At 40.5% G+C, this 21,356-nt stretch overlaps 1 protein-coding gene across 6 annotated transcripts in view; it reads right to left on the reverse strand.

Annotated features, from left to right (window-relative positions):
* Positions 1–309: 309 nt before the first annotated feature.
* The window catches only part of JAKMIP2 (janus kinase and microtubule interacting protein 2), a 208,369-nt gene continuing 187,322 nt past the window's right edge, over positions 310–21,356 (reverse strand). For 3 of the 6 annotated variants that reach the window (XM_042938675.1, XM_042938670.1, XM_042938667.1), the window contains 4 exons: positions 19,967–20,044; positions 17,795–17,998; positions 17,246–17,369; positions 11,774–11,837 (listed from right to left, as the gene is read on the reverse strand). In XM_042938675.1, the coding sequence (XP_042794609.1) occupies positions 17,247–17,369; positions 17,795–17,998; positions 19,967–20,044 (405 nt within the window). In that variant the 3' untranslated portion in view covers positions 11,774–11,837; position 17,246. Of the gene's footprint in view, positions 1,025–8,508; positions 8,579–11,771; positions 11,838–17,245; positions 17,370–17,794; positions 17,999–19,966; positions 20,045–21,356 lie in introns of those variants that run through there. The other 3 variants (XM_042938685.1, XM_042938705.1, XM_042938696.1) reach the window with 3 other exon arrangements.

The following is a 21,356-nucleotide window of genomic DNA, read 5'->3' on the forward strand; positions in this document are numbered from 1 at the left end:
ATTGTGTGTTTTTACTCAAATCGTATAACATATTTATTTGCAGGCATTTTAAGCAGCCATTTGAAAACCGGTATTTTAGAAATGGATTCAAAGATGCTCTCTGGCCCGTGTTCCCTATAGACGTTGGCATTCGAAAAAGAACTACGTCAGGGAGCTTGTGATTTAGAGCATCGTCTTCTTAATTTTCGATAGCAATGAGATCAGTCTGTTCATGGAGGAACACTGATGTGACAGAAGGCCAGGGAAGCATCAAATCTGCTTTTATTATGTTACATTTGCCGAGGTCCTTTGCCTCGCCTCGTTGCCAGTTTAGTTGGGGCTCACTGTGATCCTCTGTCATCTGTGGAATGCATTCCACAAGCTTCACCTTTTGCAGAAAGACCAACGGGAGACTGCTTTTCTTCCCATTCACACTGTAGATGTCTCTGTTCCTGAGTTTTAAACAACAATAAAGACAAAAAGCAAATCCCTGTAGTAAGAAACCAGACTTTTCAAATGAAACATTTTATTGTAAATAGCTCCTCATAGGTATTCCTCGTGCTTCATTCCCCACCCTCCCTTGTTTTTTGTTTGTTTGTTTTGATTTTTTAAAATGTTTATTTCGGGACTAGAGTTTCCATGGGGTGTAGTGTTACATTAAAATGATCCCCCTGCACAGCAGGGGTAGAATGTTTCTTTGTAACTTTGGTTCCATGCCCAAGACACATCTTTCCTTGATCTGCTGAAACTGTTTCCATTGCTGATTTTTTTTCTTTACACAATATATGTTTATACTTCTTCTCTTCTGGTTTGACATATACATGTTTCATTAAATGCAGCATATATTGTAGATTTTCAACAGGGTCATGTAGGAACTGTCAAGTAAGAAACCTTGAATAATGGCTTTAAAATACACAGTTGTAGTCCTGGCTACAGGGTAGTTCTTAGCATTTGATCTCCCTCTCACTGTTGTAAACATTTCTGCCATCTTTGAAGGTTTAGAGGCATTTGCCTTTCTGGGGTCTTATCCATGTTTTCGGTTACTCTGTAAAACAGAGGGAAAATTCTTTAATCATCATTTCTGTCCATGGCTGAAACCGGAAAAAAGCTTTTTTTTTTTTCTAAAGAAAAAAAAAGTTATTTACCACCTCTTTGAGCTCTACGATTTTAAGTTACATCAATGAAGTTTCTAAGCTTAATTACTTTGATTTTAAGTGAGAAAACAGAATGATTTTCAGGGTTATTGCAACATAATGCACAGAAAGCAATTAACAGTTCTTGTTTCATAATAAGTGGCCTGACATATTAGCAATTATGATTGTTGCCTTTTCTTCTGTGGCCTTCTAAGACAATACCTTAAGAAGCGCTAATGAATTATATCCCCAAATATAAATGTAAGATTTTAAAAAGCAGGTCTGTCTATGCCCTTCAATGACTTACTTTTATGTCACACTTCCTCCTCAACAATTGTATCCAGTACCAGATGGTCTCCACCCTGAGGTCCTGACCTGGGAACTATGCCATACAGGGTTTCTTCATTGGCTCCAGTGATCTTCCTGAAAGAGGTACGTCCCTGGACTATGCCAGTTAGGATTCCTATCCCTATTCCTCTTTAAGTCTCTATGTCTGGGTTTTTAGTTGGTTAGAAGTTAAGGACATAATAATCTCTTCCTCCAAACAGGCAAAGACAGCACAGAGGACATGCTATCATGTACTATTTAAGAACCTGGCCTGTTTCTATATAATATATATACAAATATACTATATGTATACAAATATATATACTATATGTATATAGTATATGTATGTGTGTGTATAAAATAAATATGTAAACATAGAAAGTCTTTTACTTACAAACTTTCAATTTATACATTCTCAGAGATAAATCCTAAATTCTGTTTCAAAACACACAGGCATCATTTCTGCCTGTCACAACTGAAGAAAAGCCCATCATTTGAATAAAAACATGTTGGTTTAAAAAAAAAAAGGGGGCTTGTAGTTTCCCAGAATACTAAATTTCTGTACAGTGAGTATCTGTAAAGGAACTAGGAGCAAAGCCACATTTATTCAAACGGGCATTCCGAATACATGAAGCACTAGCCATCGATGACCAATTTTCAGTCAACTAAAGGTCAGTACACTATAACTCAAACAGTATAGAATATAAATTCATCTTGGTTCTGAAAGCTGATATTACAGAACCTCAAGGATTCTTTTCAGTGGGTTCCTTAATTTCAGTGAGCTTTAGTTTCCTCCTCTGTAAAATGTGCGATAATGTGTAAAATGTGCGATAATGTGTAAAATGATAGCGATTGCAGCTATCATTTCTGAGAATTTACTACCTGCCACCAGACTCTAAGTGAATGGGCACAGTGATGTCACTTCTGACCTGTGACTCTAGTATCCAAGTACCCACCATGCCAGTTGATTCATAGATGACACTTGGCGAATATTAGTCGGGTCCAATCGGCAGACTACTTATGTTCACCATTCTTGAGGGTTTTCTAACTGCTAGAAGGTAATTTAGATCCTAATTTGCGGGCCACATAGAGGCGTATTGATTAACAAACTGTAGCCACATCCTGATCTCTAGTTATCACAAGTAACTGTAAATCCTGGACAGCAGTCACGCCCTCTTCCTGCTTCCTGTGTCTCTATAAAGGTCACCACGACCCAACCAACTGTACCATCCAGACCCCTAAGGACCTTCATGACACCTTGCATTCCATCAGTCCTCATATACAGTTTATCATATGGTAGAATATTCAATAAAAGATAGCTCTTATTATTGCCTCCATTTTACAGATGAGGAAACTGCCCCATGAGAAAGGCAGGAAATATTGAATGAAATGTAACTGAAGTCAGAAGATCAGGGGAGGCTTCCCTGAGTCCCTGATTTTACACTGAGATGGGCAGTACAAACGGATATTAAATAGTTGACCATGGTGTGGGAAACATGTGGCCCAAGTAGATGCAAGTATGTCTCATAATGCATGATCCAGGACAGAATGCTTGCTATGTCCTAGGAAGTTGGCTTTTAATGAGTCTTTCTATGTGCCAGGTACTATATTGGTTGCTCTACTTATATAACATCAGTTAATCCTTAGGAAAATAGTAGATGCTAATACTTGCTAATTTTTTATATTAAGAAATTAATGTTTAGAGAAGTATAATAGTATTTATTTTGTAGAATCACTCTATTAAATACAATAGATATGAAGTGTACTCTTTCAACCACAAAAGAGATAACCTCTTCCTCTTCCTTACCATAATATCATCACTACCATTAAGAAGTATTTATTGATTGGGGCACCTGGTAGCACAGTTTGTTAAGCACCCAACTCTTGACCTCGGCTCAGGTCATGACCTCATGGTTTGTGAGTTCAAGCCCTGCATCGGGCTCTGTGCTGATGGCAAGGAGCCTGCTCGGGATTCTCACTCCCTCTGTCTCTCTGCCCCTCCCCTGCTTGTGTACCCCTTCTTTGTTTCTCTCAAAATAAGTATATAAACTCAAGCAAATAAAAATAAAGATAAAAATAATAAAAAAGAAGTATTTATTGATGGCCAACTATAAGTTAGGCACTATCTGGGTATTGGGGTTACAAGGACGAAGAAAACATGTATGGTCCCTGCCTTCATGAACCTATATACAATGAGGGAGAGAGGCATTATTAATTAAAAACAGCAACAACAATAACAACAACCAAAACAAGCCAAATGCACATGAAATGTTGCTGGGAGTGAAATCAAGGAAGATTTCCCTGCAGGAATCACAAGTGAGCTGAGTTCTGAAGGATGAGTGAGTAGGTGTTTACTAGATAAAGCAGGATTGAAAGTACCATGCACACAAAGACTGTGTGGGCAAACCCCTGTGGCAGGCAGAAGAGAGCAAGACTCATCAAGGGAGATCCTAGAGCAAGAAAAAGCCCAAAGAGACCGTCTGCAGTGAGATCACACAGGGCTCTGTTGGCCACATGAAGGAATTGGGATTTCCCCCTAATAATGATACTTTCCCAGGAATGGGGCATGATTAGATTTGTTTCCTAAAATGGACTCAGTGGCCATGTGGAGAGTGAGTTATAAGAGTGTCTGGAGAAACAATGAACTGAGTTAGTAGGGTATCCCCACTAGGAAGTTGGGGTATTTGTTCATGTATCCTTTCCTTTGTTCACTTATTCTTGAGGTTATTCTCCAATGACATATAAAGAACAAATCACACACTTATCTTTGTATTACACTACTATGCTATCAAGGGCTACAACCTAACATGTCATAAATCTGCTTTCAATTTACCCAACTATTTACTCATTCATCTGTCTACCCTTTTGTCCATGTCAACGTAAAATGTATTTAGCACCTAGTATGTATAAGACACTGTTGTAGACATTGAAGATACAAAGATAAAGCATAAGCCCTATCTACGCTTTCTTAATAGTCTATGTAAGACAGATAGGGAAACATTCTTAATATGACTAGAGGAAGGCTAATAGATACATCTACATAAAGAAAGACTGATTAACTGGCATACAGTGATTCATCTTACAGACCTGTCCTACCAATATAAAAGAATAAGGAGCGAAATTCTTTATTTGAAACAATAAATATAGTAGAGTTCCTGTTGCCATCTGTTTTCCACAGGCTACCTGCAGGCCTTGGTGGGAGGAGAGACTGAAAATTATAAATAAGAAATGAACATTTGCATATTTTAATGGAGAATTTGTAACTAATGACCTGTGGCTGTTCTTATACTGCAGTATATATTTTTAAAGGTGTTTGGTTTTTTTTTTTTGGATCAGAACAATAATACAGTATTATGTGACTTTTAATATATTTTATGTTACTAGACAGGAAGTGAAAATACAGAGCTATCAGGTTCAAGAGTTCATGGCTGACACAGGAATCATTAAAAAGGAACCAGGGTACGGGTGCCTGGGTGGCTCAGTCGGTTACTCTTCCGACTTCGGCTCAGGTCATGATCTCGTGGTTCGTGAGTTTAAGCCCTGCGTTGGGCTCTGTGCTGACAGCTCAGACCCCGGAGCCTGCTTCAGATTCTGTGTTTCCCTCTCTCTCTGCCACCCCTCCCCTGCTTGTGCTTTGTCTCTGTCTCTCTCTCTCTCTCAAAATAAATAAACATTAAAAAAAATTAAAAAGAGAAAAAAGGAACCAGAGTACGTAGACAAAGAATCATGATCACCTGTTTTCTGTCTGGTCTTCCAAACTTCATAACGAACAGAGCTGGTTCTATTATGTTCTTTATTAAACTGTCCCTCTTCAGAAGAACAGGGTTTTCAGTGGGTTATTGTAACCTGGATATAACAACCCAGTGATAGCTATTTCTGTACTCCTCTCATTTTCTTCTTTCCTTTGTCTCCCGAAATAACTAATATGAAAGAATTTGTGGTACCCTACTTATTTTGAGTAAATATACAGAATGCATGGACAGATGATATCTCCTAAAACTACCTGGGGTTCCCCTCCTTAAGATAAAAGTCCCAATATAATCCACGGACTTGCATTACTTAGCAGCCACTGAGAGCAATAAGGCAATAAGGGTGCCTTCTTGGGAGCCTTCAGCGGCTTCTAGATCATCACTGACAAAAATGACTTAGGTAATTGTAATTGCTAAAAGGAAAAAAAGCATGAGTCGCTTCACTTTAAGGAGGATATCTTTAAATATACTTTAAGTTAGTCTTGGGTTTAAGAGCAGAATATAAACCCTTAGTTTAGTAGGAAAAATATTTTTATGATTATGTGTGTAGCATGCCTTTACTCTCTGCAGACAAGCCAAGCATTTTTCTCCCTGATTTTTTTTTCCTATTTCTAGCTCATCTGCTATGGAGATAAAAGTGGCATTAATCAATTTCCAGGCATGTCTTATTTAAATCTAGATTACTCCCTGAAAAGAGGAGATGAAACGGCAACTACTTGTTCTGGTTTAGGTGGTAAACTACTTGATAATGCTAGAGGTTATAATTTCAAACTTATATATTGACAAATTCAGTAAACATTATAGCCAGCTTTTAAAAATAATACCAGCTAAGAGTTGCTGATGATTGAACTATGTTCCAAGTGATGCAATTAGTCCTTTATATGCACAATCTCATTTAGTTCTCTCACTATAATACCATGGTGTAGGTAATACAACCACTTTACAGACAAGGAAACCTAATCTCAGGTGGATTAAAGCTACCACGCCATAGCTTGTAAATGGCAGGATCCAAACTTAACAGTATATCTAACTTCGAAGTTGTAACTCTAAACTACTCAGCCATTTTCCCATACGTATTTTAGACTCCCCAGATTCCCTGTCACATTGATCTGCTATATCCTTATTACTTATAATCATGATCTTTCATTCAACAGACAATTACTAAGTGTCCGTTATGTGCTACTCTGGAGGAAAAGCAAATTAAGTCTTGTACAACCCTCAAAGAGTCACACAAAATGGGAAAAGGTAGAGAGATGAGCACAATGTAATTTCAAAACCCACTAGCCCAGCAGTACCACCCACATTTCAGAAGACACCTCTGATTGCTTATATATACAAACAGAAATGGCGCTCACAAAGTGACAGCAATGCCCTCTCCTTTGGGAGGCAGCGTGGTGCTTAAAAGTGGCTAAAAGCCTTTAGAGTGAGGGTCTGGGTACAAATACTAATCCTGCCAATTGTAGCTCTACGGCCTTGGAAGTTCCCGTGCTACTGTTTCTCCAACTGTAAAGAAAGGAATAAAAGCAGCCCTTACTTTACAGGGGGCATTTTGAGGATTACTGTATCTATAGCTCAGAACAGCCCCTGGCGTGTAAGGGTAAGCCATTAATGATGTGACTGTTCGAACCTACCCATTTTCTGACTAGTATTGATGAGTTTTGATTTTTCTCCCCTCAATTACCACATAGTACTTGTGTCCTGTTTCTTTATTATTCTTGGTGGGGGAGGGCTATTTGTTTTCTGACGCTCTGGCCATTCCTACCTCGTCCTAGAAAATCTCACCCATTTCACCTTATATTTTCATTCAATTTAAGAGACACAGTCTTTTTCCTATGTTCTGTAGGATTACCATCCTTCTTGGCAGACAAAGGATGGCTGGCAGGCTGAACAGAAACTCTTTTGGAAGAAAGCATAAAGCCAGAAGGTTGGTTATATGAGGACATAAACTTTCTGGGCATATATGCTTAACTGCTTCCTTGTATCAGGCCATGCTAATGTACTTTTGCTTGTCGGTTCCTCACGTAGGTAACAGGGTTGATACCCATGGAGAGAAAGTGTCTCTTCTCTATTTTTCAACTTGCTATAGAAAATGTTGAATAACATGAGGCCCAGGGAAGATCCCTGTGTAATGGAACTTAAGAGGAAAATCAAAGTGGACACAGACCATGACGTATGGATTTAGAAGAGCACCTGGCCCTTGCTCATTTTTAAATAATGCTATTACAAGGTGCAGTTTCTGTACCCGGAGAGACATCAGACTCACCTGGTATGCCTGTTAGAAACACAGACTGGTCCTTGCTTTCCACCTCTCCCACCCCTCCATCTCACCTCCACCTCCAGTAACCTGATCCACTGAGTTGGAGGTAAGGACTTGGAACCTGTATTTTTCATAGCTTTGGGAATCAGTGTCTAAGATTATTTATACATGTATTCGTGAGACACAGACTTGAGCATTGAGAAGTAATAAAGCTCTCGTTTTTCTATATGGGCACTGAAAGTTAGCTTACTTGAAAAGAAGATCCAATTTCACTTAATAGCCTGCTTTCCTGAATTCTGATGAAATCAGACTGGGAGAAGGGGTTAAAAATAATCAGCCATTTTTAGCTTGTTAGGTTTACAGAATCAGAATTTTCAAGCTGGATGAGATACTAAAAATATACTGATATTTCTTCATTTTGCAAAGAGGGAAGCAAATCCTTCCATATATTAAAAGACTGATGAGAATACTAAGCCCCATAAACACCATGACTTCCCAAAGCAACACAGTTAACTAGAACAATATTCTTGATTTCCATATTTGGTGGTTGCTTTATTTTTTTTAATAATCACCCAAACGGGGGACCTCTGGTTGGCTCAGTCGGTTCGGCATCCGACTTCAGCTCAGGTCATAATCTCACAGTCTGTGAGTTCGAGCCCCGCATGGGGCTCTGTGCTGACAGCTCAGAGCCTGGAGCCTGCTTCGGAATCTGTGTCTCCCCCTCTCTCTGCCCCTCCCCTGCTCATGCTCTGTCTCTCTCTGTCTCAAAAACAAATAAAAACATTTAAAAAATTTTTTAAAAAATCACCCAAATGGACTGGATCTATTTCTCACTTTTTTTACTTTAATTATTTTTTTTTAATTGAAGCACAGTTGATACACAACGTTACGTTAGTTCCAGGTGATCTGTTTCTCATTTTATGGCATTTAAGCTAACCAAACCAAATGTATTTGTGTTTTTTTTTAAACCAAACAAACATGGGCATTACTAGTAACCGTATACAGCATCCTTCTGATCAAACACCTCTTAGAACCACATTTTGAGAATTAAATGAAATCTTACCTGAAGAGGCACCTTGACATCAAGGCCATAGAATAAAGGCAAGAGAGAAGAACAAGAATAGAAACAGAAACTGCAGAAGAAAAAGAAGAAGATTACATAAATCTGAATTTCTGTAGTGTCAACAAAACCTCAAGCTTTTCCACTTCACTCAGGTCTGACCACTTGTCACATACATACCAAGGACCTTTTGTTTAAAAAAAAACAAACAAACATGTTTTACTTATCTATTGGCAAAATAATGTGAGGACTAACTGGTGTCAACTAACATCAACTGATACATTTTACAACTGAGGTGGTCTAATAGATCATGGATCTAAGCTCCTAATTCTTTAAGTGAGAAAAGTAAGCACTGAACAGTTCATCAACAGTCTAATTGCATGTAATTTCATGTCATAGTAAAGCCTTGAATTTAGACCTCCTGGATCCTACTTTATTATATATTATTGTCTGTTTTTTAATGTGTGGCAGGGTAAATCAAAACTACAAAAATATGATCAGAGTATCCACTTCATCACTTAATGCTATCACTGTTTCGTTAATGTGAAGAAGGCATAGCAGAGAGAATATTAATACGTAAGGTAAACCTATGATAAATTATCCGCAGTGGGCTACTCCTGAGGTAGAAATGCAGACGCTATCAGTAATTACATCAGGACAGCAGGTGTATCCTGGGTCTACCCTGGATGAGCCAGGATGTGTGGTATGAAAGGTGCTTGTACATCAGTGGACGCCTTAGATGATGAATGAATGCATGCTGCTGTTCAAACCTCCATGCTTCGCAGATATTCTCTTTCTTTGATTCACAGAACTTAAATGGAGTCTGAATTGTGTCTCTTCACTGAGAACTTTCTCCAGAAAAGCAGATACTTGGGTGGACAGACATGCTTGCATAGCAGTGGTGCATAACCAACTGCATACTAATTGTAGAAGGTCACAGGTCAGATCAGTGGTTTTCAAATACCAATTTCCTTGGTGAGGTACTCCTACAGAGTCAGACTTTGACCTTGTTATCACACTTCAGGACCATTTTGTCAGACACGACTTCCTTGAATAAGGGTGGTGTATGGCATTCTAATGTTGAGCATGTTATCCTCATGTGTCTTTTAAGGCCACTGTTTACAGGGCTCTGGCTTCACCATAGCAAAATTGTAGGGACAAGTTATAAACATGGTGCTAAGAGCCATGTGTTGGTGACTGTTCTAGGAGTCTGGAAAGCAGAAACTCTGTCCTTTTTCTTTTTTTTTTTTTTCCCCATTCTTCGAAGATGGAGAGCGGTAAAATGATGCCCGTAGTAGAAGATGGAGGGGAAAGGAGGCTTCCTCTACTCCTCTGAGGTCAGATATCAGTGCCGCCTCTCGGGGCATGAGGAGAGGCCCATCACCTCGCTGGCAATGAGATTCTTTGTCCAGGCAGTGTGGTGGGCCGAAGGTAGCACCTTGAGTCAGACACCCTGGCCTCTGGGTGTCTTGATATGGACTGGTTATATGGTCCTGCGAATGCTGTTTAATCTCTCTGACCTGTTGTTTTATTACCAGCAAAAAAGGGGATCCTGAGATCCGCTGTGTCTGTCTCACAGAGTAACTGCAGGAGAGTCAATGAAGCCGATGAAGCCTGCTTTGCATTCTGTGTCTCCCTCTTTCTCTGCCCCTCCCCTGCTCACGCTCTCTTTCTTTCTAACGTAAATAAACATTAAAAAAAGAAAATGCCTAGGGTAGTGACATTAACAGATATTTTAAAAATCCACTCCCCTCCCCACCCTTTTTAGTCTGGTTTTCCTTACATGAATGGGGATGGAATCAAACTGAAGTTTGTGGTTTTAATTCTGACTTCCTCTTTGTCAGCCACAGAGCTGGTTAAGACTTCGCACAGAAAATTACTAGGACCAAGAGCTAGCCATTTGAAGCTGTGGAAAATGGAAGGCATCAGGCATGTGCGTTGACAACTGGAGAAGCTGGAAACAGTTCCCACCTTCTGTGGGTCTTCTTGCCAAACACTGGGAAGTCAGACTCAGTCCTTGGCTTACTGCACTTCACCTTTGCCTCATTCAGTCCCACAGAGCTAGGCAGCACACTTCTGAAATGAGGACCATTCAAATTTAAAATTTTGCAGAGGATGTGTACTTTATGTCTGGAAATTTTAAAAATTATACTTTTTAATCGAACACTCTCAGTGTTTCATAATTTTCACATAAGTGGCCCTGTTTGTTCCTTGCAGAACCCACGAGAGGAGATGAGGGCAAGCTCTATCATCCCCATTTTATCGATAAGGCTTAGACACAAGTCTCGGTCACATACCCAAGGTCAAGTAAGTATGTGAAGACCCAGCCGACGTAAGAATCCAGGCTGTTGATGGTCTGGCTCCTGGCCCCGACCAGCTCCCTCTAATCTCCCATGTATGGGCAGCTACAGAAGCAATTTGAGAGGAAGAAAATCCTGACCGTTGTCTCAGAAGCAGCAGATGGTTTGCTATTTTCTTCTCGGGTGCCCACGGAAGATGCTGCAAAATAGCCATATTCTTTGGCATCACAGGAATTCAGATTGGAACGCTAGGCAAAGCCTCTTGCGATTCTTGCTGTGTTCCTCAGCACGATGCTCCCGGGCATCACGGCAGGGTCACTGTTGTTGTGTTAAGACTGTTGGCCTCACTGCAGCTTGTTCAGCACTCCTGTGTGAGCCCTCTCCCGTCCCCCCACCGTGTACATTCCCAAATGCAGTCTTTCAGGACTATTACGCTTTCCCTTGAAAGTGTTGGCTGACTCGGAGGAGGCTTTCAGGCCACTGGGGGAAGTGACACGAGGGCTTCATCATCACATGTCAACCTAAGTTTCTGGACCTACTGTGGAGGGGACACTGCAGCACAAGGAAGAAAGGGCTTTTTATCAATAGTAACAGGAATGATTTTTTTTTTTTTCAAAAAGGGACCAAAAAGATTTTGAAAAGAAAGAGCAAAGTAGAGGCACAAAACTCATGAGAAATTTCTGGAAAGGAAATGAAGATAAGAAAGGGGAAGTGAGGAAAGAAAACACCCATAGCAAAAAATAGGAATCAACACAAAAGGCAAACATGTCCAGGTTAGGTTGCTGAAGACAGAACCTTTCCTGGAATGCTGGTGACTGACTGGAGGTGAAGTTTATATTGACTGTAACAACACCTGCCTCAGCAAGATACACAGTAACAGAAGAAACACAATGCGGTGAATGAAACTCCTATTATTTTCTGGTCTAAAAGTTAAAGACTGAAATTCACACTGAATTTAACACGTACCTTTTCTTCTAAGTCCTTTATCTGTCTTTTCTGGATGTCTGTTTTATCTTCTAAGTCACGAATTCTCTGAACAAAGGAAAAGAGAAAGAGTTAGTGGGTGTTAACAAGAAGACTGTTCGCCAACCTAAAACACGAAACTTGCTACGAAAACATTAACATTAGTACTCACAGCTGGAAGCATCACATATGTTTTCCCACACCCAGAAGACGGTTGGATTACCCATACTTGTCATGCGAAAGCATGGCATTGATTGCGTATGTTTTTAAATTTGCTACCCCTGTCTATGCACCTGTCTCTACAGACCTATCTCTGAGAGGGAGGTAATGTTCTCACCCCAGCGTCCTCGGGCTTGGCTGTGAGGCCTATTTGGCCAGTGGAACGTGAGTAGGAGACGCAGGAGTACCACCTGCTCATTGAGACAGCACTATGTCCTGGAACTAGCAAGCAAGAAACTAACTGTGTTGGAGCCATTGGGACTGGGATTTTTGGGTGTTGATTACCACTGTAAAAAATGGCTAGTGGTGATATACATATACAAATGCAAAGAGTCCCCTTGTTTTTTGCTACCCTTCCTTTCCAACCATGTTTCGTCTCTGCTTCAGGGTAGAATTTCCTCATAAAACATGATTTGCCAATTCTCATAAAACAAAGTAGAGATAAGACTTGGGCAAAAATTCCAAAGAGACAACTGATTAAGTTAGGGGAAAACTAAACATAGCAAAAAGCATAAGGAATCCTAAGGACAAAATAATTCCAGAACTATCTTTGAACTCACCTGTCAACTGTGTAACAAAATTCTGGTGATTTAAAAAGTGCAGATTTGAAATCAACATTACATAATTATTTGCAAGTGAAAAATAATCTTCAAATTTCTAGGCAACTAAAGGCCTTTTATGTTCATGGCACATGGTTATACAGTGTAAGTTTGTTATTTAATGCCTCTCTTGGGAATAATCAGAAAATGAGAACAGGAGTCTGAGAAGAAAACAATGGAAGCTAAATGTGGTAATAATATAGAAAAAGAGGTTTTTATAATGCAATATGGGAAGAAGAAGAAGCTAGAACAAATACTTGAACTTGAAAATCATATCTCCCTACTCTGAAACAGTGGTTCTCAACAGAGGATGACTCTGCCCCCCAGGGGAGCTTTGGCAATATCTGGATATCTCTTAAAGTTATTTAATGTAATCTGAGGTATATAATTCAGTGGTTTTAGAATATTCACAAAGTTATGCAACCATCATCACTATCTTTCTGGACATTTTTTAATCACATGTGGTCAATAATCACACCTAGGGTGGGGGTTGTAATTAGCATCTAATAGGCAGAGCCCAGGATGATACACAGGACAGCCCCCTACCATAGAGGATCGTCTGACCAGGGTGCCTGTGTGGTTCAGTTGGTTGAACGTCCCACTCTTGATTTCGGCTTAGGTCATGATGTCTTGGTTTGGGAGTTTGAGCCCCACATCAGGTTCTGTGTTGACAGTATGGAGCCTGCTTGGGATTCTCTCTCTGCCCCTCTCCCACTCACACACACATGTGCATGCTCTCTCTCACCCTCTCTTTCTCAAAATATATAAAAAACAAAATATATAAACAAAAAACAAAATATATAAAAAACAGAAAAAGAATCATCTGACCAAACGTAGGGAATGAGAAGACTGAGGAATGTGTTCTAAAGGGAAGGGACTGAGGTTTGTGCAGGAGAGGATGAGGTGTTTGGGTCAGAGAGACTATCAAGGCTGACTGTGAAATTATAGGACAATTAATGATGGGTAAGAGAACGGGCCTGGAAGCTAATGGTGCATGTACACGGGAGTGACGTGTGTGCTTGTGTATATTTCCACAGTGCTGCTCAGGCGCCAAAGCTACACAATAAAAGAATAAATTTGCTAGACATTTCCACCTTGAGTGTACATGTAATTCCTTTATATGTCTACTGAATGTGGAGGCAAGTGTTATCTCAACACAATCATGGACATGTGGGATTACTAGAGATTACTACAGTGTCTACTTGGCCACCAAGTGCATGTTTGTTGAGCAACTTCTTACAAAGGTCAGGACTAAGCTGGATATAATGGAGAATACAGACACCAGTCCATTTTTGGTCCCAAAGAACCACTGGAATAAGATGGGGAGATGGAGTCTAAAACACAGGGAGAAACAAATTAAGTAGAAAAGGTAAACGATGGCAATGCCATTGTAACTTCATCACCAATCTCTAGTAAGTAGGACAGCGTTCAGCACAAGGAAGTTGCCTATGCTTGTTAAGTACATGAGTTATTTATGCTACAGTCGTGTGCTGCATGCTCTATTTCTTTCCTTTCCCATTCAATTGCCACCCCATCCAAGGGGGAACCTTCTCAGGTCCAAAAGAAACCCCTTTCTATCTATCTTACCTGTCCTGCTAATCAGTACACCAAGTCACTGTTGTCCGCATCAGGACTGGGGTGAGAGCTTACTGCTAGTTCTTTCTGTTTCTAATTTAGTATATCCATCTACAGCAGCTGTGTGTACTCCTGACATGTGGAATAATCAGGGCAGGCCCTGAGTTTAAGGCGGAGAGGAACAAGCGTAAGAATAAGGGAGAGGCAGCCGGGCTGCACTCAGAATAGAACCCAAACTCCTTCAAGGCCCAGTGTGATTTAGCCTTTTCTTTGCGCTCCAACTTCACATCCACTTCACCTTGGCTCTACGTGCTCCATTTTTATGGCCTTCTCTCTGTTCCTTGACTATTCCAAATGTTCCCACAATAGAGACTTAGACTCTGTTGTCCCTATCTTCTGGGGCACTTTGCCAAGATCTTTGTGTGGCTGGTCCCTTGGGTTTTAGACATCTTCAAAGATGCCTGATCTGCCTAGCCAGTCTAAAGTGGAGAATCCTATTCCCAAACACACACACACATCGTATACTTTTCTTCATAGCATTTATTGACACTCTCTGAAATTGCCTTGGTCATTGCTCATTTGTGTTGTTGCTTTGACCCTTTTCATGGGTAGGACAGACGAGAGCAGTGACCTTTATGTCTCTGTCCACCATAATATTCCTGGCACAAGCAGGCTTTCAAATATGGTTTTGAAACAATGTGTAACGGGATATGAAGTACAGATTTTTTCAGTAGTATGCAGTCCATTATTATCAGGGGAACATCATAAAGGAGGTGGATCTTAAGCTGGGACTGGAAAAATGAGAACATTTAGATAAATGCAGCAGACACTGAAGGGCATTTATGGTGAGTGGTCATGCCAACAAAGGCTTAGAGGAGGGAGTCAGGACCCAAGCGGTACCAGGAAGAGTTCTGCATGAGTAGAGAGGACAGTATACTCTGGAGATTGTCTCAGATCAGGTTTGCAGAGAAGGGGTAGCCAGCTAATGAAGGACCTGGAGAGAGCTGCATAGGCCTAGACCCAACTGCAAATTGAGATCATGGAGGCTTTGAGGAAGAATGTACCATGAGGAAAGGTGAAAGAATGTGTAGTGATATGCATGACGAACTACAGAGAGGGCAGGAAGTCCTCTCCACCACTCAATCCCCGTGCCATCCTGCATATGACTTTTTTATGCCACTTGTCAAGAGATACCAAACGTAATTTTTTTTCTTTGTGTTAACCTCCTTTGTCTCCATCAATAAGTCCTATGCTTTGTAAAAGCAGAGTCCACGTGAGTTCTCTATGTCTGGAATGGTATCCAAAGACTAGGAAGTGCATTTAAATATGTGACTGAATAAATGCCTAGATGACGGAGTGAGGTTACATCAGAGGACATCTGGCAGCATCTGGGAGCTGTTGCAGGATTGAAAGGTCCTGCCTCTGCCTCAAGTTACAAGTGTGGACAAAACAGACCAGCTTCAGAAACATTTCAGGAGAAATACTAATTGGATGTAGTGCTATATTAATGATTGGAGATAAAGGACAAAGAAGACTCCAGGGTTTCCAGCCTGAGTGCTTTGGGATATGGTAATTCTACTGACAAACACAGGCAGATGGGGAGAGAAGGGGAAAGAATAAAAATGCACACTTAGATATGTTTCATATGAGTTCACTGTGAAACATTCAAACAGAAATGTCCAATAAATAGTTACTGATAGGCTCTAGGATTTAACTGGATCACATAGCTTATACATGACAAAACCTGGCCAATACCTTCTGGAATAATTCTCTTAAATCTACTGATTATAAGGGGAGACAAAGAGTAAGGAATAATTAGAAAAGGCATTTTCTAATGAACATTTGTTTGGGAGATAGAAAATTTCAATGGAAATCTCTGAGGCTTAGAACTGTAATGTACCTCTCACTGGATAGCTTCAAACAAAACAAACAAAACATGTCTTTCAGGTTTGGCTTGGTTATAGACTCAAAAAAATGACAAGGTTTTAATCATAAATAAATTTAGATAACTCTTTGCCCATCTTAAAAATAAATACTTTTGGGGCACCTGGGTGGCTCAATCAGTTAAACGTCTGACTTTGGCTCAGGTCATGATCTCACAATTCACGAGTAGGAGCCCCGCATCGGGCTCTGTGCTGACAGCTCAGACAGAGCCTGGAGACTGCTTCAGATTCTGTGTCTCCCTCTCTCTCTGCCTCTCTCTCTCTCTCTCTCTCTCAAAAATAAATAAACATTAAAATTTTTTTTTAAAAAATAAACACTTCTGTGGTTCCATAGCACAACTGCTGATTTGTTGAAATTAACTAAATGCCATTGCAGTATAAAAAAATTACGCAGAGGGCACTTTTATTCCTGCAACTAATGAGGCCATGGGGTCTATCATTAAAGGGCTGAAAAACATTCCAGGATCAAAACCCAGAACTTTATGATGGAATCTGAAAGCGCACTGAAACAAACATGCATGTGTTCACCATCTCTGGGACAAAAGGCTTCACCGTTCTTAGTTCCCTGTTAACTCAGATAATCTGTTCGATTATAAAGATTCACACAACTCCTGGCTACGCAGGAAGTGTGCTGTCATGTTCCCCATAAACCGTTCTTATGGGTGTCATAAAATAACCTGTTCCTTTTCCACCCACCTTGATCTCTAAAGACCACACAACTCTTACTTCTTGTATTGTCCATCTGGATTGTGTATCAGTTGCTTATCCCAGCTTCCAAGTACCAAATCCTACTGGCACTATCAACTTTGTAATTCTTTTGGAATCTGCTTTTTGACCAGGGCCTTAGTCCTCACCTGTCAAGCTAAGACATGAACTAAGAGATGGAATTAAGAATTTTGGCTATAAATGAATATTTAGTGTCTCCAGAGCCTTCCTGGTCTAGATGGGTCACATCAATCAGAGAGGACTCAAGTTGCGTAGGAGAGGGTAGCACAATGGTTATACGCACTGGCCTTGAGTTATGCACAACTGAGTAGATACTGGATCTGGTGCTCGCTATCTGTGTCACCTTGGGCAAATGACTTAAGTACTCATGTCTTCAGTATCATTATCCCCTCAATGGGATAATAAGAATACTTACCTTAGTGGGCTACTGTGAAGATTAAATGCAATGATGTAAGCAGAGCCCTTAGTTTAGTTCCTGACATAGCAAATGCCAGTAAGTAAGCGGCAGCTTCCAGGCTTTGTTGTTGTTGCTGTTTGTTCTGGGAATAAAGAAAAAGGCCCTTGTTCTCTTTTACCCTATTCAGATGATCTGATCAGGCTAGATTATGGACTGGGATGAGTAACAGGAGGAAGCAGTATTTCTGTCCTGGGGAGAGTCTTGCTTCCTTGCATAAGGGAGCTAATCAGGCTCCAGGAGACCCAAAGGGTATCTCATGACAAAACAGCTTCCCGAATAGTAGCAGTAGGCAATGCTTCTGGAATGCCAATTTTCTCAAGACTGAATCATTACCAAACTGTCATCCTGTCTCTGAGTCTAGGCGGCCAACAAGAGTTCTGTATCTTACTCTCCGAAGATGGTGTACAGCCCTGGGCTTCTCTCACCCACACTCCATACCACGTACTTAGTACTAAGTCCCATTTGCTTAGTACCAACCCTACAGAGATGCAGTGGCTCCGTCCTCACCTGATGGGCTTGCTGTAAGAGCTCCATTCGCTCCTGAAGAATCTGACAGTCATACTCTCTGCTCTTCCTCAGCATCTGCCGCCGTAACTTTTCTACCGCTGTCCTCAGCTCTTCTTGCTGTTTTTCACTTAATAATTCACCAAACTTGATAACGGTTTCTTGCTGCAGAGCATTGTACAAAGTAGCTTCTAGTTCCTGGATTCTCTGGCAAACAGAATTAGAAAAGTCTAACTTTGGAACTTAGCATGTCTGGTGGTATGTGAATGGAGACACTTGCGTGTGGGGGAGAGGGGAGTTATGGATTACTGGAGTCTTACGGGATCATAGCACTAAAATCAATCTCAAAGCTTATCCAGCCACACTACCGTTTTGATAATCCCCTTTGTAAGACTCCGTGAGTCATCGAGCTAACAATACCTGAACTTCTCTGATGATGGGGCATCTGTTCTTTTTCTTGGGATCCTGTCCATTTCACACACCTTTCATTTTTAGTAAGTCCTTACTTTGTTATAAAAATTGTATAACCTTCTATTCTCAAATGTAGCTGAGAACAGATTTGTGCTCTCTTCCATCTGACAGCCCTTCAGATATGTAGACATCTATCACGGTGGCTGTACGTTTAGAAACAAGCACTGAAAAGTGGTCTGAGTTGGAATACTAAGTTGGGGATCTATTTCACACACAAAATGCCACCTCTCTTCCACATGACACACATACGAACTTGAAGATGGCTTTACAGTCTCCCCATCTTAAAATACAAATTAGGAGACATGATCTGAAAACGGCCTGGAGTCTTTGGAATTGGTTTGTTTTTTTTAATATTCTGACATTTAAAGCTGCTTTAGCTATAAAATGCCTCCTTGAGTCTTCTCTGTTTTGGATGAAGAATCCTTATATCCTTATATTCCAGTTTTGTTTTGTTTTGTTTTTTAAACATGCTTCAGATATAGTAACCAAAATCTACAATCTTACCTCCTGTGACTTTGACAGAGGTGAATGGTCATGCCTTGGTACAGAGTATTTTCCTAGCTCTTGTTTCCAAGTTCCTAGCTCTTGTACTCGACTGAACAGATCTCATCTTTTTAACATGACATGTGTCTGAATGAGTACTTGCTCATGGGACACATAAGCACCTGAACCTGACCATGTGTAGGTAGAGAAGGCAAGGATAAAAGGGTAGGAAGGGAGGGGAGAAAGTGCTTCCTTCTTTATTCTCTGGTGACCAACTCTCATTTTTCTCCTTTCCCCATCGAGCAGTGCTCAGAATCTCTTACTCATTTTGGAGAAGAATACTAATTCATCTCTGTTACAAGCAGGGGCTAAGTGCTTCATTCTTATCCCCAAAGTGACTCAGGCTGCTTCCAGGAAAGCATTATAAAAACCTCTACCAGCAACTCCTTGAAATGTTCCCCTTTTAAGTTTGGTCTTTTTCTCTTGAGTCATTATTGTGAATTAATGGTTGGGGGGGCAGTATATGAAGAGAAGAAATGCAAGCTGTTGTCCCGTATTAGGAATTATGTGTTATGAATCTGTCATGGGGAATGAATCAAATGGGGTCCTCAGTCCACACAGCCTTCTGTGGGGGAGAAAAGGCACAACCCATCTCCCGAACAGCCTCACTTACTGTGGCTGGATTACGGTAGAGAAGGCCACAGGGTCTGGAGTCAGAACTGAGCACTACGTGCTTGCTCTCTCGGGCAGAGTTCTTTCACTCTCCAAGCCTTCATTTCCTCATATGTAATACAGGAATGATCATATTACCTGTACCCCAGAGGGTTGTTGTGAGAAATATGTGAAGGAAAAATATACACAGCAGACATTAAATGCTCTACTCTTCTCTCACTACGTGAGGCTCCCAAACAGTTAGATTTAATAAAATTTCTCTTTCATCTACAGTACCATCCAACCTGTCTCTCATTAAAGTATTTTGTAACAGACACTTAATTTTTTTATATGAAGCATAATTAAGTATGCATTACATATTATAAGAGTAATATAACGGGAAATAGGTAGGGATGTATTTATTCTACAACCAGAACTGGAAACCACTGAATAAATGAGCTTGCATGTTGTGGTCTATTCAAGTACATGGCGGGACAAGTGAACCATGATGCTTCACTCCACAGCACAGGACTGTGAACTCTGGGTGTCCTGAGTGCTTGCTGTACCTACCATATATGCTTGGTCGAGAGCTTGTTTTCTGTAATCTAGTTCTTCCTCCAAATAGCCTTTTATTTTGCAGAATTGTTCCTATAAAAAGGATAAAGAGAAAAGACAAAGCGATATGAGCTTACATGATAAAAGATGAAGAGAATGATAAAGAGAAAAGAACTTAGTTTACTAGAAAGCGGTATATAAATGGTATTGATGAATGTTTCCTCTAACTCCCCAACAAGACCAGTCACTAGCATTTATAGGGTCAAAGATTCTGTTAGGAAAATAGTTCAACTTTCATAGTCTCACACAGAGAATGTGAAAATCAATGGAAAGAAGTATACAAGATATCATGAACAATCCACCACATGGAATGCTTTCAAGGATTTTTATGCCAGTCCAAGAGCACGTGGTTAAGGACAGGGTTACTAATAACTATATCTGTGCAAATATATTGTGAGAGTCTATTTTTGTAAGAATGTTTTGAAATGTAATATGCACAGTTGTATAATAAAAAATGATTCAAAATTATCTGCGCACAATTAGCAAACACAAAGGTGGATAATGATGTGGGGGGATGGCAGCTATTCCACCCACAATGTCACTTCATGAATGGGCTTCTGCTTCTGCCACAAAACCAGTACGAGCTGGGACCAAAATCTGAAGTTCCCTTGCTTGTCCCCAGTGTCTGCATGCCTGGTCTCACATCGCAAGCATCTTTCCAACAGCATTTAAAAATATAACTTTGTGGGGCACTTGGGTGGCTCAGTCGGTTCAGGGTCCAACTTCAGGATCAAGGTTCATGAGCTCAAGTCCTGCGTCAGGCTCTGTGCTGATAGCCTGGAGCCTGTTTTGGCTTCTGTGTCTCCCTTTCTCTCTCTGCCCCTCCCCTACCTGCACTCTATACTCTCTCAAAAATAAATAAACATTAAGTGTATATATATATATATATCTCATGGGGCACCTGGGTGGCTCAGTCGGTTGAGCATCCAACTTCTGCTCAGATCAAGACCTCGTTTGTGAGTTCGACCCCCGCATCAGGCTCACTGCTGTCAGCCTGTCAGAGTGGAGCCCGTTTTGGATCCTCTGTCTCCTCTCTCTGCCCCCTTCCCACTTATGCTGTCTCTCTATTTTTTCTGTATTTGACTCCTCCGTTGGTTTCATAGCTAAAATTTTTAACTGTACTGTCCATTTTATATCTCTCAAGGCTACCAGTACTGTAGTACAATATTAATGAAAAAATAAGAAAAACATTTAATATTGGTGTTCTGTCACAGAACTCATTTTGCTCCATATTTCAATGAAATCATAAAATCATCTGACAGAGCAAACTTCATCACTTTGAAAGCTCTGCACACTTTTTACCTCCTTTGAATGTCATAGCAGCTCCATACAATACTCCAGGCTG

Source organism: Panthera leo, chromosome A1 (assembly GCF_018350215.1).
Source record: "Panthera leo isolate Ple1 chromosome A1, P.leo_Ple1_pat1.1, whole genome shotgun sequence".
NCBI lineage: Eukaryota > Metazoa > Chordata > Mammalia > Carnivora > Felidae > Panthera > Panthera leo.